Source organism: Pan troglodytes, chromosome 1 (assembly GCF_028858775.2).
Source record: "Pan troglodytes isolate AG18354 chromosome 1, NHGRI_mPanTro3-v2.0_pri, whole genome shotgun sequence".
Classification (NCBI taxonomy): domain Eukaryota; kingdom Metazoa; phylum Chordata; class Mammalia; order Primates; family Hominidae; genus Pan; species Pan troglodytes.
Window position 1 is genome coordinate 224,880,473 of NC_072398.2, and position 24,184 is coordinate 224,904,656.

General features: G+C 48.6%; 1 protein-coding gene across 18 annotated transcripts in view; it reads right to left on the reverse strand.

Moving 5' to 3' along the window:
* CAMTA1 (calmodulin binding transcription activator 1) overlaps positions 1-24,184 on the reverse strand; it is a 981,226-nt gene that overhangs the window by 652,037 nt on the left and 305,005 nt on the right. For all 18 annotated transcript variants that reach the window (XM_054662341.1, XM_024356107.2, XM_024356106.2 and 15 more), the window contains one exon: positions 22,463-22,530. In XM_054662341.1, coding sequence (XP_054518316.1) covers positions 22,463-22,530 — 68 coding nt within the window. The remainder of the gene's footprint in view (positions 1-22,462; positions 22,531-24,184) is intronic.

Here is a 24,184-nt window from a genome sequence, read left to right on the forward strand (position 1 = left end):
GTAAAACCTCGCTCACCAAAGTGACTTCATTTCTGCCAGGCACTTGGATGCAAGAAGCACTCACTCCTTTCTATCTGTTACATTTTTGAAGCACAAAATATATTGCTAAAGTGAGAGAATATCATTAAAGGTTAATTATGGGAAACTTAAAGGTTATTTTTGCATATCTCACCTCTTGGACAAAAGCCGCTTCCTCATTACCATGTTAGAATATAAATTAATCTATAAAGCATTTAAAATGCCACAAACTCTTTAACTCTCTTATGATGTGAAATGCCATGAATAAATAGGCACTGCCCTGGTCTGCCTGTTGGGGGAGGTCTTGCCCAAGACCCTCCTTCCTCCCTCTCCATTCCTAGGCACTGACCGGGAGCCACTCTGGCCCCTAGATCCTTCTCTCCAGACCAAGGGAATCAAGTAAAGATGACCCCTCTCCAAGGGGGCCGCATCTGGCTTCTCCACCTGAGTGTCTCTGCCGTCCACCCCATTTGGTCAGAAGGGCCACACAGGCACGTGGCCAAGCAAACATACGGGAAGGCCAACCCAAGCCCACATGGCAGTGACCAGCCCACGGCCAGCCACGATCCTCTGGCCCCAGGGTGCTGTCTAGGTCCTGGGGCCTCTTGTTGATCCAGCCTCTGTCTGTGGCTTCTGACAGAAAAGGATGATTCTGGCCTTAATAAAGTTAGACTGGGTTTCACTGAATAATTTATCTGCACACATTGCATTTCAGAAAGTTGCTGCTTCTCGTGCTGATGCCACACTTTCTGAGGGTAAACTGAGAGCCCCACATGCAAAGGCCGGGAGAGATGGAACCAGAGTACCTGAAAAGCAGACGTGAGGCTGCCGGGAAAGGTTTCCACCAATGGGGTGAAGGAAGCAGCATGAGAAAATGCATCAACGCATTCAACAGGGCAGCCCCAAAAAGCAAGAAGCCTGAGTCCAAAGCAGCCCCACCTCCGCGCAAGGAAGTGAGATCTGGAAAGTGGAAGAAACAAACAAATGGCCCGTGGGATCAAAGCACCACCTCCTGATCTTTGATGTCAGAGAGGCAGACAGAGGGCCTGGGAGACCCAGGGCCCCTGAGACACACAAGCCAGAAGGGACAATTCAGCAGCATGTAACTGTAACCCTGCCCTTGTGTTCAATGGCAAGTCTGAGCGGGAGGCTGCTGGCCCCAGAATGTGCTCCTACAAAGGGAGAGGGACACACAGCGGGAGGGGGGAGGCCTCAAGGCTTGTCCAAAGTAGCCAACATCCGCTGGGTGTCTGTCAGAGTGGGGAGCTAGACCCTTAAGGGAAGAGCGTTCCATCTGGAGTCGGATCTGGGGCTGGTGTTCAGCTCGGCCACGGTCAGCCATGGAACCTCGGGCAGCTCATTTAGTGCTTCATCTTCTGTCTGTAAAATGGGGAAAATCATCTCAATCTTAACCACTTATAGTGAAGAAAAACATGGTGGAATGGCCAAGCTCTTTGAGGAATCAAGGAGAACTAATGGAAATATGGGTGTTATTAAAATTACCCACAGGAATTGTGAGGGATACAAAGGAAAAAGTCCATCCATGTCTCCAAGGGTCAAACAGTCCAATGTCCTAAAAGTAAGAGAATGGGTTTGAAGGAAGCCAAATGTGAGAGGTGACCAAAGAGGACAGCCCAGCAGCCAGCAGCTCTACGCAGCGGTCCTGCAACAAATGCATGTGCCACTGGACAAATGCACCGGCGACCCACACAGCCTCCCCTACAAAGGCTCCAGATAAGGGGTTAATAAGATACCAACACCCCCTTCTGGACAGAGAGAGACCCATACACTCAGAAACAGAGATACGTGACAGCCATAGTGACGGTGGCCACTCATGGGCTGCTTCCTAGAGCCACTCCCTTTCCACACAGTAGCTCAGTTCATCTTACAGCAGCCCTGGGAGTTCAGTCTTCGGTTGGTTTTTTTTGTTTGTTTGTTTGTTTGTTTGTTTGTTTGTTTGTTTGTTTTGGAGATGGAGTTTTGCCCTGTCGCCCAGGCTAGAGTGCAGTGATGCAATCTCAGCTTACTGCAACCTGCGCCTCCCGGGTTCAAGTGATTCTCCTGCCTCAGCCTCCTGAGTAGCTGGGACTACAGGCATGTGCCACCACGCCCGGCTAATTTTTTGTATTTTTAGTAGAGATGTGGTTTCACCGTGTTAGCCAGGATGGTCTTGATCTCCTGACCTTGTGATCTGCCCACCTCATCCTCCCAAAGTGCTGGGATTACAGGTGTGAACCACCCCAACCAGCCATAAACCCATTTTACAGGAGCTCCGAGAGGTGAAGCAACCTGTCCACTGTTCATCAGCCGTCATGTGTCCAACACCATTCTCTGAACTCACAGATGGCAGAGTTAAGATGGGTGTAAGCCTGTCTGTCCCCAGAGCCCATGCTCTTAATATTGGATTACACAGCGTGCTCAGGAAGGTTCTCAGAGGTTTTTTTCTCAATAGAAATTTCTATAAAACCAGGGATGATGAAGCCAGGGCAATAGTAGGTATGGGAGGGCAGAATCATGTACCCCTCTCCCCAGACGTCCATGTCCTAATCCCCAAAACCTGTGGCTATGTTAGATTATGTGGTAAAGGGGAAGTAAGTTGGCAAGTTGAATTAAGACTGCTAATCAGCTGATCTTGAGATGGGGAGATGATTTCAGATTACCCAGCTGGGCTCAATGTAATCACAAGGTCATTAGAAGTAGAAGGGGGACTCAGGAGAGGAGGTCAGAGAAAGAGAGAGAGCCAGAGAGATGCTCCGTGGCTGCCTCTCAAGATGGGGGAAGGGACCCAGAGCCAAGGATTGCAGGTGGCCTCTAGCCGCTGGAAGAGGTGAAGAGATGGATTCTCCCCGCAGAGCTTCCAGAAGGAGCGCAGCCCTTCTGACACCTTAATTTCAGCTCAGTGAGACCTGGGTCACACGTCTAACATACAGAACTGTAAGACAATGCGTTCCAGTCATTTTAAGCAATTAAGTTCTCAGTGGTTTGTTACATAGAGGAGAGGACACTACTGTTAAGGGGGCACATTTGGGAATCGAGGTCGCACAGAGTCCCTAAACTGGGAGGCCCTGGGGGCTGCTTTCTGCTGACATAGAAAGAGGACCGACCAAAGGGATCACGGGTGAACCCGAGGAGCAGCGCCATCCCTCTGAGATCAGAGGACAAGCCACCTTCCTTGAAAAGGCAGGAATCCGACCCAGCTTCTAAGAACACTCATTCATCTGCCTCTAAGTGAGCAGCAGCTGTCTGTAAAGATGACGCTGTCCTCCCAGGTTGCTGATTAAATATTACAGGAGGAGCACTCACTCTCCCCCGTAGCAGGGCTGAATAATTCATCGCAGACTCCTTTAAATGAAGCAGCAGAACGCGAGGAGCTGAACTGGGTCAGACTGGCCCGGCCTGCTCAGGCAATTCAGCTATTAGGTCATTTTAAAACAAAAGGGAAGAGCTGTTGCGAGGATTAATCATCGGCTCCTCAACTCTCCTGAAGCACAGTGGCTAAAAATCATTGCAAATCGATGTCTATTAAGCTGCCTCAGAACATTCTAGCCCTTCAGGAAAAGAAACTTTAAAAAAAGGCGGGGGAAGGGGGGTGCTGAAAATTCTAATGGGTTGGGATAAAGGGTTACATGGCCCAGAAAATGTGCTGTGCTTCTTGTTAACAGGATGCCCCCAGCAGCTACTGGAAGAGAGTGAATGGGTGGGATCCAGATTTCAGAAGCAAATTAAGCCATCACCTGGAGCCCAGGAACACGATCCAGGAAGGAACAGGATGAATCACTTGAAACTCAGATAAACTGAATGCAGAAACACCTCAGGCCACCTCGGGCTCATTTCCAGAAAGACCCATGCTCACTTCCCGGCTCACCATAGGCAGCAGAGCCACTGAGGCCAAATCTGCCCCCATAAGGAACCAAACAGAAGATGTGGGGCTAAGCCCACCCCATCAGGTCAAGCTAATCCCACGATGGGCTTCAGACCCCGAGTGCTCCTCAGCAGCGTCCCCTCTGAATCATCCCATCTAGACACTGGGTACTTTCTGGGAAGGAAAGTGCGGAGGTACAGAACGAGGACCCCCAGTCCTCAAACACTAAGGAATCAGCTTTCTCACTCGGGCCAATGGGACGACGATTCATCTGCCCATTTTTACTGTGACATCTTGATCAGTGGTCTGTGGTGCCATAAGCACAGAATGTCTCTTTGCAGATTGCACAGGGATGGCAGATGGATTTCAACACAAGTGCTATCTCTGATCAATGAGTCGTGTCTGTCTGAAACGAGAGCTGTGTTAGGAGGGATTCTGAGGGTGCACCCAGCTCACAGAAGATTGTACCATGGGTAGTGATGTCTGCTCTGGGCATTGATGGATCATGGATATTCACCATCCCTGAATCCAATTCAGCCATTGTAAGGAGAAGGAAACTGAGCCCCAGAAAGGCAAGAATGCTTGGCCCAGTGCCACCCAGAGAGTGCGTATTGATGCCATGATGAACTCCCAGTTTGTGGCCTGTTCTTCCTAAACTTTGCCCCTCTTATCAGTGCTTTCGTGTAATGCATAGTGCGGCAGCAGCATCTGAGGGAGCCCCCAATGACTCCTGCTCCTGGAAGCCATGCCCTTTTGGGTCAGCTCCCCTTGACAGGAGCTGGACTTAATGTCTCACTTCTAAGAAACAGATGGCAGCAAAGTAGAAGGATGTCACTTGTGAGATTTATTTTCAAAAAGACTCTGGCTTTTGTCTTGCTCACCCTCTCGTAGTCTCTTGCTAACTCACTCTGATAAAGCAAGCTGCCCTGTTGGAGAGGCCCATGTGGCAGGAACTGAGGGCAGCCTCTGGCCAACAGCTAGAAAGGAGTTGAGCCCTCAGCTCAACAGCCCACAAGGAACTGAATCCTCCCACGATGCATGAGTGAGCTTGGGAGTGGATCCTGCCTCAGTCGAGTGTTCAACTGAGGCTGCAGCCCCAGCAACACTTTGACTGCAGCCCCGAGAGAAACCTTGAGACCTGGCTAAGTTGTCCTGGATTCCTGACTGACAGACAGGGCAAAATGATACATAAGTGTTATTTTAAGCCACTAAGTTTTGAGGCAATTAGGTAACTAATAAAATTAGTGCAATAGGTAACTAATACGATTGTCAATAAATATTTGTTGAATGAATAAAGAAATAAGTTTGGGCTCTTAGCTTGGCTTCCCATGCAGCATTTGACTCTCTTAACCACCACCTCCTATTTAAAATGTTCTTCTTTCTTGAATGCTGTGATGTGGACTCTCTGAGTTTTCTCCCCTATTTCCTCTCTGAACCTTTTTCACCCCAAGGATTGTTGAATCGTTTTTGGTAGTCGAGAATGACGTGAGAGTTCAGGCCGTCCTTCTGCACAACCACAAAAGCAGAAGTGAGGAAGAACTGGGCTGTGTGCGTACAGAGCCCAGGGCCATCTGGGTGTGCTGTTTGGAACGGATTCCTGGGGAGATCATCATCATGAATACACCAATGACACTAAGCTCTAAGTTCTTAACACGCTTCACTCATGTACTCCTCACAACAATATGTACTATCATTACTCCCATTATACAGATGCGAAAACTGAGGCACAGTGAGAAGGTAATTTTCTGCTACTAAATGGAAGAGCTGGGCTTCATATACAGAGCCCGGCTCTTGACCACCAAGCACTTCGGTAGGAATTCTCTTCACTGAATTCTTGCCATCAATATTTGGGGCTCGCTAACTCCCTCATGCAGGGCTCTGTCCTGTGCACCATAGGACGGTTTCCAGCATCAACAGCCTCTACCCCAGATGCCAGCAGCTTGGCCCCTCCCATGGTGACCACCAAAAATGTCTCCAGACATTGTCAAATGTCCCATGGGGACTGAGCGAGGGGGTGGTTGTGTCTCTGGTTGAGAGGCACCCTTCTCAAGTGTAGGAAGAAGTCAGCAGGCAGATGATTCCAGTGACCCATCAGGGTGACCTTGTAAACACTTCCATTTATGGTCCCGTTAGCTTGATGGGTGCAGTGAGACAAACAGGCTTTCAATAGACAGACATGGGCTGGAGTCCCTGCTTGGAAAGACCCTCTGGCCTCGCAGTGCCCATCTAGACACTCACTAAATGGGGGCTAGGCTGTGCCCTGGAGGACAGCCCTGCAGCTCAGGGAGTAGATCTGGGAGAGACAGCTCTGCCTGGCTGAGCCCCGGCCAGGCTCCCACAGAGCGTGCACAAAAAAGGCATCCCAGCAGCACCCGCCCCTCTGGGAGGTGGCTCCTGTAGGGATTCTCGGCTTTTGTCCCATCTTCTTGCATTCCATGGCCTCCAGAGTCTTCTCATCATTTATGTCAACGCCACCAATTAATCTGCTCTCTGTGTGGCTTAAGAATGAGAAAAGCCCAAGCATTGTCTCTCCCGTCACCCATCAGGGCATGCCGTTCTCCACCAAAGTTCACGGTTTTCTGATTGAAATTCACCCGTACAAATGCTGCTGTGCTGTTTTTCCCAACGAAATCAATTGAATCCAATTGATCTTGGCCCTATTTTGCATTCTTCCTACAGCTGTGTGTGTGGGCGCACACACACACACACACACATGCACACACATACACACATGCACACGCACACCAGGCTGTCCTGCGTGTGCCGTCTGGGAACTTCTCTCTAGTTATCTCAGATATGCGTGACTTGTCTTTCCAATTAGATTAGGGGCCATGTTTTCCACTGCCTTTGTAACCCCACAGTGCCTACTACAAACCTATGCACACAGCAGGCACTCAATAATGGCTTGTTGACTAACGCTAGACATTATGGAATTGCATTTCGAGGCCCCCTCTCCCCACCCCACCTGCCATCTGACATCCCAGATGACACGAGCTGTCCCTGGCGGTTTCCACGACATCTCCCCAGAGGCTGCCACTCCAGTCTGCACATTACTGATAGCATCTCATCCTCCAAATAACAAGACCACTATCTCAAACCAGATCTAATCCTGGTGCCTCCCTGAGTCACACCAGAAAGTCAAGATATTAAGCCATCTGCTTGTTGGAAGCCACTTTCCAAGCCAATTAGGGATAATTTTAGGAGAGCAGGTTCATGAGATGCAACATCAAATGCTCTCCTCTGAAATGAAGGCTTACCGTAGGATCAACTTCCTCAGAGCAAACAAGTTTCACTGGAAAATTATAATGAACACTTGGTGAAGCAGAGAAACGCGGTTCCACGGGGCTATAAATACTCCCAAGTGCTCCACTACTCGGGGGCGGTTAAAAATTATTTTAAAGCGCTAAGAAAGACACCGAAGTTGAAAAAAGCACTCAAATGTGAAAAAGAAAGAGCTGGGCTCTGGTCCCAACTTCTGTACCTAATTAGCTGAAGTGACCTTGGGTAAGTCACATAATTTCTGGGTCTCAGTTTCCTCATCCATGAGTGGAAGGAAGTGGCCGGACAGGAGAAAGAAGACTGAATGTGAGATGTGGCTCACTCTGGATCTTTCTTTCTCCCTCCATCTCCCTCCCTCTCTTTTGCTCCCTCTTCTTCCTCTATTTCCTCCTCATCCTCCTCTTTCGTCTCCTCCTCCTCCTTCTTTCTTTCTCTCTCTCTCTCTCCCTCCCTCCCTCCCTCCCTCAGTGTATCCCCAGGCATTACCTACTTTGCAGGTTGTTAAAAGGATTGAGATCCCAGATTTGAAGGGTTTTGCAAGTTATAAGCAGCCTATAAGATACTCAGAAACTTCTCACCACCACTCTGTGGGTCTGTGATCTAAGCAGTTTTACAAATTAACATAAACCAGGACTAAAAGAAATAAGATAACTAGAAAACACAAATAAAAACTGAAACTGTAGTTAACCCTTGACTAAGAGCATTAGTGGATAGGAAATCATTTCATACACCTCCTAAAACTCTGGGGAAACCCTTTTATTTTTTTTGAGACATGGTCTCACTTTGTCACCCAGGCTGGAGTACAGTGCGTGATCTCGGCTCACTGCAGCCTCAACTTCCTGGTCTCAGGTGATCCTCCCACTTCAGCCTCTCGAGTAGCTGGGACCACAGGTGCACCACCATGCCCAGCTAATTTTTGTATTTTTGTAGAGACGGTGGTCTCACTATATTACCCAGGCTGGTCTCAAACTCCTGGGCTCAAGTGATCTGCCCACCTCAGTCTCCCGAAGTGCTGAGATTACAGGTGTGAGCCATTGTGTCTGGCCCCAAAGTTATTTTAAAATCAACTTTGAGGCATATGCACCTTATCATTCCTTCCCTGGGATGTACGAACTAATGTTAATAATAAACTGTGTTCCAATTCCTGAGAAGACAGCAAACAGCTCAAAGCAACAGCCCAGTGCTCAGTGGAACGGAGGAAAAGGCCGCAGATCCGCCTCTGCCTCTGAGCCACCCCACCGTGGGCCTGTCAGTGCCCTTCATGGGAAGTTCCCAGCAGATGTGGGGAATTCTCCTAACTGATGGCAATGTGACTTCTGTGAATTCAGATACTTTTCCAGATGATGAGCCCGAACTTTCTGGCAGGGGGTAAACTCACAAAGCAATGACCTTAACTTGGTAAATTAATTCCAAAACACAATTGTTTTCAATCTTCATTTAAAATCAGCCTTTGTTAATCTAGATTTAATGACATAAGAAATGGAAATTCCCTTAATAAAATAAGTTATGAATATTTATCATCCCATTTTACCTGAAAATTGAATAATTCATCAATTAACTTTACTATTAATTATTTAATGTAAAATTAATAAACTGCAAAACTCATACATATCCTTGCAGACCCTCTGGCACTGGGTAAAGAAATTAAGCACCAGAGAAATGGCGTAACTAGGGATATTCCCAGACACACACTGATGGGATAGATGGGGTTAAGGTTGGAATTTTTCTAGAAGGAGCAGAACCAAATCACTTACTCATAAAGTGAAGGGAGAGATTTTTTTCTCACCTTGGAATTCTGTATCACAGCTAAAAAAGAATTCAAAGTTTGGCAATTATATCTAAGAATAATTCCCCCCATGCAGTCTCTCCATTATCCGTCACCATCATCATCATCAATAACAGTTTTCTCACATGTAAATGGGCCCGTGATGTGAAGCTGCCACAGCCAGCACGACCCCTTGTCCCTGGAGACCACTTTCTCTCCTGAAGCCTCAGTTGACAGCCTGATTGGAAGGGGAGGGGCTGAGCACACAGAGATGGGAGTGGGAGAAAGTTTAAAAGGAGCACAGTGCTAGGGGACGCTGGGACAGGTGGGTCTGACATCAGCCAAATCTGAGCAGCTGGCATTCAAGGGGAACCAAAGCTTGGTGCTTGGAGCCTCTGGGGATCCAGTTCCCCCAGAGCTCCTCTGGCTCTCCACACTCAGAAGGTCAAACTCCACTGCGTCTTTGCTGACAGCAGCTAACAGGACAAGGATAAGTCAAAAATTTTCCCAGAGACTTCTTACAAGAGAACAGTGACCAACACAGGAAGCTGTGTGTGTGTGTGTATGTGTATTGTGTATTTATGCATGTGTGTACAGGTATGTATATGTGTGTGTTTCTGTGCTGCATGCATGCATTGTGTTGAATATTTATGTGTTGTGTGTGCATGTATGTAGTTGTGTGTATGTTGTGTGTATATGTGTGTAGTTGTGTGTTGTGTGTACATGTGTGTAGTTGTGTTGTGTGTACATGTGTGTAGTTGTGTGTGCATGTGTGTTGTGTGTATATGTGTGTAGCTGTATGTGTGTTGTGTGTACGTGTGTAGTTGTGTGTTGTGTGTACATGTGTGTAGTTGTGTATGTGTGTTGCGTGTACATGTGTGTAGTTGTGTGTATGTGTGTAGTGTGTATGTGTTGTGTGCATGGGTAGTGTGTACATGTGTGTGTGTCGTGTGTTCATGTGTGTAGTTGTGTGTTGTGTGTATGTACGTGTGTGTTGTATGTGTGTTGTGTGCACATGTGTGTAGTTGTGTGTATGTGCGTGTAGTTGTGTTGTGTGTACATGTGTGTAGTTGTGTGTATATGTGTGTACATGTGTGTAGTTGTGTGTATGTGTGTTGTGTGTGCATGCGTGTAGTTGTGTGTACATGTGTGTAGTTGTGTGTATGTGTGTTGTGTGTACGTGTGTAGTTATGTGTGTTGTGTGTGCATGTGTGTAGTGTATTGTGTGTACATGTGTGGTGTGTACATGTGTGTCATGTATACCTATGTGTAGTTGTGTGTATCTGTTGTGTGCATGCGTGTAGTTGCGTGTACATGTGTGTAGTTGTATGTGTGTTGTGTGTGCGTGTGTAGTTGTGTTGTGTGTGCGTGTGTAGTTGTGTGTACGTGTGTGTTGTGTGTACGTGTGTAGTTGTATGTGTGTTGTGGGTACGTGTGTAGTGTTGTGTGTACATGTGTGTAGTTGTGTATGCATGTGTGTAGTTATGTGTGTGCATGTGTGTAGTTGTGTGTGCATGTGTGTAGGTGTGTGTTGTGTGTGTGCATGGGTAGTTGTGTGTACGTGTGTAGTTGTGTATACATGTGTGTGTTGTGTGTGCATGTGTGTAGTTGTGTGTATATGTGCCTCTCAAACAGACGGTGCCTCAGTCCTCCCATCCGTAAAATGGAATCTACATTGGCATGTGAGCACTCCCGGGTTCTTTCTACTTTCACCCTTGGACTTCCAGTTCATTGTCCATCCCTAGGGCAACCAGGCAAGGGTGTTAATAATAGCTACTCAGGTAGGTACCCTGTTCAAGGGTACCCCCCACCCCGCTGGGAACCCCCACTGCACCCCGCAGCCCCTCTGGAAGGCAGCCCAACCTCCCCCACCCCATGCACTAGAGGGGCAGCCTCTCCCTGCACTTGACCCTTGTAGCACTCCCCAAAGTTGCAATTCTTATAAATGATCTGTCTTGGTCACCACTATGTCCCAATGCCCAGCACAATGCCTGGCACACAGGAAGCAGTCGGAAGGTATTCACCGAGTAAAGAGAAGAGTGGGTGCCAACCAACAACTAAAGAAGGTGACGGTTCGGTGTCACGCAGCTCAGGAATAAAAGGGCTCGCTCATAACCTAGGGAGAAGATGACACCCATTCCCCAAACAGAGCACGGTCAACCCCCAGCATCAGAAGGGCAGCATCGCCCAACACTGGTGAACTGAATTAATTAGAGCGAGCCCATGACACTGGAGGCGGAAGGGCCGTGGATTTTCAGTGTGAAAATATGTGGAAATAGCACATTTCACGGTGCAGGCTGTGCTCCTGGGGAGAAGCAAAAGTGTCTCATCTGTTTTCCCTCCTCCATCCTTGCGCATACATTTGTTCTTTCCATAATTTCATCACCTGCCTAGACATCGTTTTCCAGACCTGACAGTGGGCTGACTCCTCTGATCCCTCGGCCTAGGCACCAGCTGCCATTCTACATGCAAATTCAATTCCATCGCAGGTAAAGGCCAAAATAAAAAACTCAGATCCTGAATTCCTACGGATCATCCCGGTGGAGAGAGTGATGGGAAGTCACAATGCCAGCCACCATGCTTCAGTGAGCTCCCCTGTCCTCAGCAGAGCAGGACCCTCCCCTCCCCGACGTGGCTGCCCCGGCCTGGACTCTCGCTCCCTCTTCCCCACCAGAGTCACCTCAAACTAAACAGCTTAATTAACAATAAATTCCCTGCCAGGTGAGGTCAGGAGTAGCCAGTATAGAATAATTAATTTTTTCTTTGAGGAGAAAATTTCCTCTACCCAAAAAATTTCAACTCACTAAGACACATAAGGAACAGAAGAAAAATTTTCCCGGAGACTTCTTACAAGAGAACAGTGACCAATACAGGAAGCTGTGTGTGTGTGTGTATATGTGTGTGTGTTGTGTATTTATGCATGTGTGTACATGTATGTATATGTATGTGTGTTTCTGTGCTGCATGCATGCATTATGTGTTAAATATTTGCTTGTGCATGTGTGTTGTGTGTACGTGTGTAGTTGTGTGTATATATGCATGTATATGCTCTGAGTCTGTATTGCCTGGGCACATGCATATGTGTGTATGTGCCTACATGTGTACATGTGTATATGTGTGCTGTGTGCACACATGTATTGTGTGTTACAAATTTGTTCATGCATATGTGTCATGCATACGTGTGTAGTTGTGTATGTGCATGTGTATGGTTCTATGTCTGTATGTGCCACAACACACACATATGTGTCTACATGTGTGCTGTGTATGTGCATACATGTGTGTAAGCAGACACACACAACGCAAAGCAAAAGCTCAAGTGAAAGTGGGATATGCAGTAGAGTTGGAGAACCAGAGAAGATTTCCTTCCTTTGTTTTTGGTTTATTTTTAATTTTTTTAGAAAGCTCCATAATGAAGGACTGTGGGAAATCTAAGAATAGCAAAGACAGTAATACCTCCTAGCCAAACAGCACAGGGGGAGAATCTCCAGCCCAGAACCCCCAGATGATCTGGTGATTACTCATTACACAGAAACTTAGGAATTGCAAAAAGTCCTTTATTCCAAGAACTTGCCTTCCCACCTCATAATGCCACAAGGCCCACAGGCCAGCTCCCTTTCCCTTTCCGTGGGCAGCGAGTAACAATTTATTAGATCAGAATTGATCCAGAGGAAACACCACAGATGCCAATCCACGCCCAAGACAGAAATACCAGGCAGTCCTAATTTTCCAAACCCAGGAGAGAGGGCTGAAGATGCTAAGAATAAACTGGGGGGCGCCAGAAACAAAACAAAATGACCATCAATGGACATGGACAGGGCATGCAAACACTTATCGATCAGTGTGGGCACAGTGCCAGGGGGCTTTTCCATTCTCAGAAGTATTCACTGCCAGGTGTCCTGCTTAGAGATGCTGGCAAGTGTCACCCTGGGCGGGCAGTCTCCTGTTGGGGTGTCAGAGCACCCCAACGTGCATCACAGGCACCCTGGCACGAAGCCTCTGCCGCGAAGGCTTTTGTCCCAGTATAATCCAAAGAAGACACATGCAGAACCATGTAAAAATAAAAGCCATCGAGATCCCACTGTTAGGGGACATGCACAGCATAGTGGATGGCCCTGGCCGTCCCCAAGATCCCTGAAATTCTGCTCAGGGAGAGGCCACACCATGCCCCTGTGCCAATGCCAGGAAAGGCTCTAAACTAAGAATGGTGCATTAAGAAGGTGGAGAGGAGGCCAGCGCCGGGGCTTGGTGTGGGTCGGGCTGCGCACCTGGGGCCTCGCACACAAGAAGCATGTGTGCATGTCAGCAGCAGGATTTCCCAGCCCTGAGCAGCTGCGCACTTAGAAACCTCCAAACTGCACTTTGAGGCATTTCTTTCTGCAGACTGAAAAAGACTTGGAAAAAGAGAAAAAAGCAAGAGAGTGAAACAGCAAGTTAGCTTGAGAGTGAGCAGGAAACGAAGAGGAGAGAGAGGAAGAATGAGAAAACAAGGGGAGTGGGTCCCACTCGGCACGACTCTGGGCAAAGGCCAGTGAGGAAGAAACAGGGCTCACAGGGAGGACTAAGCATCGCTCATCTTCACCAGTGACAGTAAAGGAATGAAAACAAATATAAATCCACAAGGGAAAAGCCAAAGGGGAACAGAGACGGTTGTGGATAAGAGACGCCAACACATTCTGGAGAGACGGGAAGCAGATGCAGGGTTGGTAACTGACACAGCCGAATCTAGGAAGCAAAAACCCAAGTGCCGTGCAGGGGACCCCAGGAACAACACGCTAACCCGCCTGCCAAGCCCCTAGAAGACTCGTGAATTGGAAGCAGCAGGTGCCACGGAAGGCAGAAGTTAGGAATGGGGTGGGAAGCAGAGGGAGCTCACACATCTGTATAGGGGGCAATAGACCCTCTCGGGGTCCCACGTCTACACTGAGCAGACAGGCAACCACCCCCTGGCCTCTGCCCCAGCGGCAGACACATTGATTCTCTGAAGAGGTGGAGTCTGGAAAGACTCCGAACTCGGAAACAGCAGAAGAGAGGCAAGAAACACAGGCTATAAACTGGGAGAATTAAGTGATAGCTCTCATACCCAATGCTGACATTCCCAGCCCCTCGCCCTGCTTGGCTCCCAGACCACCAGCAGCCAGGCCAGCTCAAACTAGGCAGCACATCGACCAGTCCTTCTCAGGAGAACCCGGATGGTTCCAGAGAAAAAATGTAGAGATGCTGAACCTCAGAGTTACCAACAGAAAGCTGGCTCCCTCCATTAACCAGCCCCTCCCCCAGGTAAGGAAGAGCCAGGCAGTGGACACAGTAAGAAAGCTAAATCCTCACTTAGCATCTGAGGAAGCCAGAAGATGATGTCTAAAATTGACAAATCAAGAAACAGCAGAGTCAACATATTTAGAAATCTGGAGGTAAATATCAGAACCAAAAGACCAGAGAGCAGCCGCCCCTGGGAAACAGGATTGAGCTGTACTGCAGAGGCTGCTATCTTTTCTTACAAGTTTTTTAGGGCCATTTGACATACTAAACTATGTACACGTATAATTTTTATAAAAATAAAAGAAGGGAGGGCCGGACGCACTGACTCATGCCTGTAATCCCAGCACTTTGGGAGGCCGAGGCGGGCAGATCACTTGAGGCCATGAGTTCGAGAGCAGCCTGGCCAACAGGGTGAAACCCCATCTCTACTAAAAATACAAAAATTAGGCAGGAGTGGTGGCAGGCACCTGTAATCCCAGCTACTCAGGAGGCTGAGAGGCAGGAGAACCACTTGAACCTGGGAGGTGGAGGTTGCAGTGAGCCGAGATCACACGATTGCACTCCAGCCTGGCTGATGGCAAGACTCCATATCAAAATTTTTTTAAAAAGCGTGGGGGGTGGGGGCAGGAGCCACAGGTCGTAGCTGTCTAACCCAGGGAGGAATCAGAGACACAAACATCAACACTTCCCTCTTGGCTCCTCCAGGACACCGGGAACTTGCACTCCTGGCCCCAAGAAGTGAGGAGGGGTGGGATGGAGGCCAACCCTCAGCTCTTGTGCCAGGGACATGAGCCCTGGACTGGTGCTGCCATTTCAACAGGTGGCTAAGCCCACTGAAGTCACATGAGGCTCACATGCCCTCCGATCAGGAGCCCAGTGTATGTGACAATACCCCACCAGGCCATCAGTGCCCCCGCCACGGCCAACTTCCTAGACACGGAGGGGATGTGAGGAGTGGCCTCCGTGGGTTGCCCCTGCTTTGACATGTGGTATTCTGGGATTAACTAGGATAAAGATAACTGGAATCCGGGGCAGACCTATTTCCATGCAGAGACTGGGGACTTCCCTACCACTGTCGAGACACCGCCAGACACTCCATCAGGATACAGGCCACAGCTCATTCCCCACCCCCGGAAACAAATGAAAACTACGTGACAGGTACCCTGCGAGGAAGTCCTCGGGCAGGAGGCTCCCTGGGAACTCTGACAGATGTGGCACCCGCCAACTCCCTCACCCTGCAGTTGCCCTTTGGCCAACAATGGCCTTGGCCAAGGATTTGTGATACATTACAAAAATGCTGACACACACCTAACGTGACATGTCTCTGTGTTAATTTGAAGTGCGTTCCCGGTTCAGTGCATAATGCAAAGGTTACCACATGGAAACCACTGCTGACCCAGTTTCCTTTTTCCTGCATAGTTCCAAAGTACAGAGTCCTAAAATGCTCTAAGTCTAAAACTGCCCTCCCGAACTCTGGCCACCAACAGCACCCCCTGCACATGCACACACACGCATGCACGCGCACGCGCACACACACACACACAATTTGTCCACCCCAGCCAATCCTGCCCAGCTGAATACCTGAGGAAGAGCTACAGAGGCAACTCCAGGAATTTTTTTTTAATTGTAGTAAAATATAGGTAACATAAAATGTACCACTTTCACCATTTTTAAGTGTAAGTTCAGTGGCATTAAGCACATTCACATTGCTCTGCCACCATCATCACTGCCACCCATCTTCCCCAGCTGAAACGCTGCACCCATTAAACACTAACTCCCCACTTCTCCCTCCCTCCACCCCAGCCCTTGGAAACCATCATCTACTTTCCATCTCCAGAGCTGACTATTCTAGATCCCTCAGTCAGCACATCACACAATGTGTGGCTCTTTGCGTCTGGCTTATTTCACTGAGTATAACGTCTTCAAGCTTCATCCAGGTTGCAGCAGGTGTCAGAATTGCATTTCTTTTCAGCTCTGGGAATTTTTAAATGGTTTTTGCAATTCTATTCCGGTCACTCGAGCAGCCTTACCAGGAATAGGGGCTTCCTTAGAAAAGTCCTCTGTCTGTCCCAAAGAGCAGATGCCTTAAAGGTGACCAACAGGTCACTGCCAGGGGTCTTACAATGGGGCTGAACAAAGACAAACCCCACTGCACCAGGACCAGCCTGGGGCCTGATAACACTGGCTTTCTAGGCAGAGGCCTCAGCTCATAGGCTGGCACCATGCCGGGACCCCAAGGGCTGTCTAGGACAAAGAACCCCATGGATGGCAGGCACTGGCACTCCTGCCTCCTGGGCAAACTTGCTGCTGTGCAATGCATCCACACTCTGTCCGCCCCCAACTCCACCCCATCAAAGCCCTGGCCTCCCTGCACACAGGCTGTGAAGAGATAAAAGGGACAGCATGACCTTGTCCTTGGGGAACCCGCCACCCCACTGGGGAAGAAAGACTTACTCATGACAGCTGAATTGGCAAACAACTGACAACAAAGCACGTGCAGCTACGGGAGCAGGAAGGGAAGAGGGCTCGCCCTGAGTTGGTGAGTTTGGGGAAGGCTCCCAGGAAGAGGCAGACCAGATTGGACATGAGGGCATTCGAGGTGAGGGCAATGCCAAGTGAAGGCCAAAGTGGGGGACAAGAAAGGTATTCAGAGAGCAGCCAGCAGCTCCCCAACTGTAGCAGTACCTAGAGGTGGGATGTCAAGGAAAATAAACGGAAAAGGGTGGGTTGAGACAGAAGAATGGCCTTAATGACATCACTGGAGAGTCAACCTCAGCTCCCAGGAAGTATCTGAGGCTCCCAAGTAGAATAACGATGGAATCAAAGCAATATTTCAGGCAAACCAATGGGGAGGAGGAGTTCGACTTAGAGAAGGAACCTAGTAGGAGACATTTCAATACTCCAAGCGTGACAGTGGCAGTGAGGACACAGCTGAACCTGGGGGAAAACATACGAAAATGAGGATGTGAATTACAGTTGGAAACACCGACGGAGTTGGTGGCTAATGAGATGCAGGGGACAAAGGAGAAAAAGGAGCCACCTGGAGTCCAAGTTGTATGCTCTGGCATCTCCACAAACGAGGTGGCTCTTCTAGAACCAGGGAAGTCAGAAGATGGAAAGCAGAGTGGGAGTCAGGGAAGGAGGGGAGAAGATGGCCAGCTGGAGATCATAATACGCCATGCAGGTGCCGGGGAGACAGAGTCGGATGTGGGGAATGATCCACAGAGACTTGACGGTGAGACCATGGCGTCGGGGAGTCCTGGGAGCCCCACAAGGGAGAATGTGGGAAGAAAGAGCAGAGGATCACAGTTTGATGTCCACCACCATCAGGCCGGGGAAAGATCTGGGCACTTGAAGCCGGAATGGACGGATGGGGTCAGGAAACCAGGACGAGGAGAGTGGAAGCTCTCTCTGAGCCACTGGAGTCTTTTTGAAACTCAGGGCTCACTTTTCTCCTCCTTTCCTTCTAGACCCCCTCCTTCTACGGGGCTGTTTTATTGCTTATTGACCAAAAGGCATTTAGTGTTCATCATAGGAAAATTCTATTATGAGACCCTTAGTGCTTCCGTGTTGAGGTGCTATCTGTATCAATCTAATTAATTAATTAGATAATCAACAGCCTTTTCCAGCCTCTTTCTAATGGGTATAAACAGGATTCCTGGGAAGGACATGCTCTTACTTCAATCTTGAGCTTTGTGTGTTCCTGGCTTCCAGGGAAGGTTGCGTATTTCCCAGGGGAGCAGGAATAAATGATTGGGATTGCTCAGTTTTGCAGCTGTCTGCCTGTCCTGGGCTCAGCCCGGTTCCCTGCCCTCTGGTGAAAGGGACCTGCTCCCCTGCAGTGGTGTGCCACTCTTCCACACTGCCTGTGACTGGGGGGCTAACTCCAATTCAGAGGGCAGTGTAGAACACCCTTCTGGGTGGCACGTATGAGCCACGCTTACTGACAAAGGGAACCTTTGCCTGGAGCCTGGTTCTCCTAGTTGGTTTGGAATTCACGGCAGTGAGAGGCGGAGAGGAATAGAGGAGCTATTGACGGGCTCCCTGGGAACCTTCACAGGCACAAAAGCAAAGGGTATGGGCTTTGCAGTGAGATCATACTGGATTCAAGTTCCAGTTCTAGCACGGACTCACCATGCAGTCCCAGGAGGGCACGTACCTTCCATACCTGGCAGAGCTGCCAGAAGGGTTTCAAAGCACAGCATCCGGCCCATGGGCGGTGTGAGAGAACACAGTGCTGGCTCAACCGGACAATCCTGGGACTAGAAATACCTGAAAAACTGAAGTGGAGAAAACTAGGTCCCTTCCTTCACAACACTCAGGCTCACCTTTCTATGTCACTTTTGTTCATTTTACGGATATTTCTTGAGGGTCTGGGAGGTGTCCACACTGTTCTAGGAGCTGGGGGTGCCCCATGAACAAGCCCCACTAAAAATCCCTCTCCTCTTGGTGCTAACACTTTGGAGTGGGTCAAGCAATGAATACATAAATTAGGCAAGGCAACTGCGACAGACACAGTGTGTCAGAAGGCGATGAGTGCTCCAGAGAAACGTAAAACAAGAAAGGAGGAAACGGGGCTGGCTGGGTGGGGGTGGGGGTGAGACTAAACTGCATGGCCAGGGACACCTCCCCGAGAAAGGGACACCCAGTCAAGGCCTGCAGGAGGAGCTGGGAGAACATTCTAGACAGAGGACACTCTTCATTCCAAGATTCTCAATTCACCTGGCAGGGTGGGGAGCATGAAGTTCCCTGGGGTCTCCAAATGGTATTATTATCACACTGAGCACACAGCAAGTGCCAAAAAAACACGTCCCGCAGGGCGATTTTTCAAACCGGAGGTCCCAGTTGCTGAGAGTACAATACAGGCTGTTTGAACGCTCAGCATTCAGCTCTGTTGCGATACCGCGGCTGCCCCCAGGGTCCCCAGCCCTGGGAGCCTCCGTGTAGCACACCTCATTATTAAACAGGTGAGCTGGGGCTCCCAGGGCCTTCTCTGTAATTAGGGCAGTATCTGAGCAAGGACTATATTTATAACCCCCAGCCAGCAGCAAGCCACAGAGACAAGCAGGGGGCCCCTCTGCAGCTTCTATACCAACATCTATATGTGAACTGATTACAACAATTAATTTAATAGGGATTCCTCCACACAAACAATGTATCATTTTATTAGGAAACTCTATAAATGTCAGTGGTGCAATTCATTTTTATTAATTTTCTAAAATGAAATTAGCAGTGGCGGCGGCGGCAGCAGCAAACAGAAGTTGTATTCCCTTCTCATTCAGCAGAGTATTGGTGTCATTAATTCCTTAATACCAGGAGGCCAGTTTGTATGAACTCAGCAGTTAACCGCACCAATTAATTTCAATACTAGAGATGGGGTGGGGGTGGGGATCCAAACACAACTCAACAACTAATTTAGGAAGGTCCTTGAACAACCACAGCAAGTTTTGCTTCTCCTGGGACAAGAAGCTTTCAAGTGTAAACATGGAGTGGATATTATAATACTAATAGGAAACCTTCCGTCTTCACCCTCTGCCTTTAGGAAAGAAATTCATCCTTCCAAACCCAGAGAAATTCTGGCAGACGCCTGTCAAAGTCAAAGCGTCCAGCAGGTTGGCGACTGCCCCACAGCTAAGAGGCACAGTGACACCCGTGCATGGACAGACCCGCACGGCATGCGAAGCGGAATCAGAAACGTGACCACATTCAATCCTCATTGTGACCCAGCAAGGGCGGGATCAACAGCGACTCCATTTTCTACGTGAAGAAGAAAAACCAGGGCTTTTAAAGGAGCTAAGATGACCTTTTCACAGTCACAAAGCCACTGAGTGACGGAGCCAGGGCTCAAACCCGGATTTGACCACATCTGAAACCCACCTTCCTTCTTCTGCCAGGCACACACCCTGTGCCTCGGGGTGGGGTCTCTTGGCTCTATGTATATTCCAGAAAGTCATGCGAGTCAGGCATGACCCTGAGTGACATCCCCTTCTCAATTGTAACCCAAATTCCAAAAGCTGAAACTCGAGGTAAAACCGCTGCCTTGAAATGTTCTACTGTTCTGCCATCAAAGGGTGGCTGAAACCCAGCACGGGTCTGCGTATCTGAAATCAGATGTCTGGCCCGGGACGCATTCCAGAGAAGCTCCCTCTCTGGCTAAGGAGGAGCTCTTCTCTTTCCACTTAGATTCAAGGAGTGTTTCAGCGGAGAGTGAAGGGCGCAAGGAGAGGCTGGCGGCTGCTTGAGATAAGGGCCACCCTTGGAAGTCAGGAAATGGTCCAGAGGCAGAAATCAGATAAGCCTCCTTCTCCCCCAGAAAACTAGGCCAGTGGCCCTCAAAGTACAGTCCCAGACCAGCCACATCCTACTGCCTGGGAGCTTGTTAGAAATAACACGTGCTCAGGCCCCCTGCACCGCACCTGCTGAATCAGAAACCCTAGGGTGGGGCCCGCATTTTAATGAGCCCTCAGCTGATTCTGATGCCTGCTCAAGTTTGAGAATGATGTCCTCCAAGAAGATGCCGCAGAAGAAAGGGGAGATGAGCATGTCAGGCTCTCTAGTTTAACATGGCCGTATTCACCAAATAGTGCACTGTATTCCCATCCTCTCCACCGCCCACCCCTGCCCCCACTCTGTGGAGGGATGTCCTTCCCAGCCCCGTTCTTACTGGGCTTGGCCAGGGGACTTGCTTTGGCCAGTGGATTCATCAGCAGGCATGACATATGATGCCACATCTGAGCAGGAGTTTCAACTGCACCTGCATCAACTGCCTTGGGCTTGTAAGCCTCTGCCCTCCTCTGGGAGACGCCAACTTCCCAGGCAGAGGGGGCTTCCTCAGCCTAGGTCCCACAGCAAAATGATGCACACAGCAGACCTGACCTCAACCCAAAGCCACAGGCAGCCCACAGACCCATGAGCAGAAAATAAAGATTTGTTGTTTAAAGTCACTAAGCTTGCAGGTCGTTTCTTACACAGAATTATCACAGCAAAAGCTGACTGATATAAACTATTTGCTTTTATAGCAAAGGAAAAACCATGGTTCCAGCAGGCTGAGGTTTTGGGGACTCCTGCGGAGGGACTCTCCTCCCATTCTCAGGCCGGAGGTGAACCAATCAGAGCCACCTGGGGAAGGGAGCCTCAATAACTAACCTTCCTTCCACAATGCCCCCTAGCCTCCTTCAAAGGGGAGAATTGTGCCCTCACCTAAAAGATGCAAACCAGTAAATATCTAAGCCTAATAATGTGGTATTTTAAAATACCTTCTAGAAGGAATAAACATTCCCAAGGATGACCTTTCCCATGACTCAGGAAGGATGAACAGGTCAAGCTGATGGGCCACGGGCACAGAGGACACACTCAACTCCTCCCTGGTCCTAGCTAACAAACCTGGGGACTCTGGGGCTTCTGTCCAACGTGAAACCAACTGGACATTCCACCACTTCAGTTCAAGCCTGCAGTCCAGGAATCCTGTGTAAACCACACTCCAGCTACCACCCCGCCAGCTAATAAACACCTGGGTCCTGTCACTTCTAACAGAAAACTTACGGCAATTGGAAGAGAGTGGCCATGTATTTCCGAAGCTCTAGATTGTAACATTCCAAAAATAAAAACCTAGAGTTGGGGAGGACAAAAAGAGGCTGCCTTTTAAAATCAACCCTAAGTCCCAACGTCACCGCTCTTCACAAGATGGTAACATCACTGGTGCTGGCGGAACGCAGGTCAGCTATATTTCCACCAATTCCCTCTATTCCCAAGTGGTGAGAGAAGCTAAGTGTTTGCGGCAGTTAGCAGGTTCAAGGACATTTACTGCATAATAAACTGCGAGCTTAGCCATTGCTTCTGATTTGGGGGGATCTCTTTACCACCAATCAAGAACTTGACTTTCAGTTTGTAAGACAAGTTGAGATAAAAGTGGGCAGTTAAGCTGGTTTCTCTTTTTTCAAAGCACGTTTCTAGAGAACACTAGTGGCAGGCGAGCAATTTCCCAAAATAAACTTCCCCTGAGGCTCCTGCCTGTGAAGCCTTCCAAGCACCCGGCTGAAGGATGCAGCCGTCAGGTTAAAAGTTCCAACTGGCGGATGGCACTTGCACTCTTTTTAATCCATCTGATCGTATTCACTGCCACAGTCTTATGTCAATGAATGAGACCTCAGTGTCGAAAGCCATCCAGCACAACATGGCATTTTCAACTCGTTGCCCATGAATTGACTGGCCAAATCAGGTAATCAATGCAAATCAATCCACTTATGGTACACATTTGAAAAACTGCAAGATCTGGGACATTACCTTGTCTTAGGGGAGGTGGTTAGCCATTCTTCGTGTTTCTCAAATGTTATTAAATAAGCTGCAATTTCCTGAAACAGAAGAATAAAAAGATAATAACAACAATTAGCTCACGTTGGATCCTGAGAGGTAAGAAAGTTTTTGCTGTTTCCCAGCTGCTGTTTTCATTTGCGAGCCTGGAACTCCATCCCTGCTAGAGAAATACTCGACTTGGACTCTGTTTCTATTTTGATTTTTTAAGTCCTTTCCATTCAACCTGTCACACGGTAGTAATCAAAGCACTGGGCCTCAAAAGATGAGTCGGTGGCAAGGACAAAAATATTTCTCTGTGGGAGGAAGACATCAGACACCATTTCAGATTCTAAATGTCATTAATTTAGGGAGGGAGAAATGCATGCCAACAACAAGTCTCCACGATGCGAGACCATAATTGGAAAGTTTCGTCGTTTTCTGAAGCTGGACGAATCTTTCATCTCTGTCACAAGAGACGTTGCATTCTCTCAGCTTCATCCCCAACCCCCTGAGCCAAAATCACACAAAGATTAAAAAGAAAAGACACGATAAAGCCATATTCCAGAGAGGAAATGGGGAGAAATAAGTTAACCTTTCCCACTACTGATAACTTAAATCTAGTGAGCGGCACATCCAAAAGAAGAGCAACGTCAGCAGAGTTTAAGGTAAAGATGAGGAAAATGTGGGCCCCTGAAGGTAAATTAAATATTTATAAACACAACAACATCACTGCAGATAGAATTACTGATTTATTAATAATTTCCATAAAAAGCCAGTGAGTGACATCAACATAAGTCATTGCTCCAGCTCGAGGCATGATATGGCCCATTACTTCCACCTCCGAAAGGATCTGCTAACATGAAATTGGCAGGGATTGTAAGTTAAATTAAGGTTGGACTAGTACACGTTTCCCTTGATCTTGGTGATGCTACAACATGCAGCTGCTGCCCTGACTATCAGGAAAATTCAGAGGGGAGGCCTCCACCTCAGCTCTCTCTGCAGCCGGGGTTCCTAGAGGGCTCCTGGGAAGGTAGCAGCCCCTCTGCCTGGAGGCGAGCAGCCTCTTTCAGCTGGGACATAATGAAGTTGACACCTGTGACCAGAGATGCTAAACTTGGCCTTGAGAAGGAAGAGAAGCCCGGTAAGCAGAGCAGGTGAGAGTAGAAAATGCCCCTGATGCCATGCGGTCCAAACGCCATGGGCCAAGAGTGGAGATCAAGGCCTGACATCCCATGGTGCCGGCCACCACCACAAGGCAGCCAGTGATTGGGAACTGAGAGCCCAAGCCACCTCTGTCCAGAAGCCTGGACCTGACAAAGAACCTGGGAAGCAGAAGCCTATAGCAAAAATAGAGTTGCTTGACTGTGCAAGTTTCTATCACTGACTGCAGCTGAAGAAATCATAAATAAGCAGCTGATCAACCAGCACATTGTTCTCTCATCCCTGAGCCTTTTTACGTGTTATTTCCTCTCCTTAGAAAAATCTTTCCCTGAGGTCTCACTGTAGATAGATCCTTCCTCTGGCTGGCCCTCCCTAACTATTCATGATGGCGTCAGTTATCCCTCCTGCTTGCCTGGGTGGCACTGGCACCTTCCCCCAGTGGGCAGGATTTATCACTCTGCATTCTAATTGCTTGTTTACTCAGATAACATCCCCCATTGGAGCATGAGAAGGATAAGGAACACGTTATCGCTGACATATCCCCTGGACTTA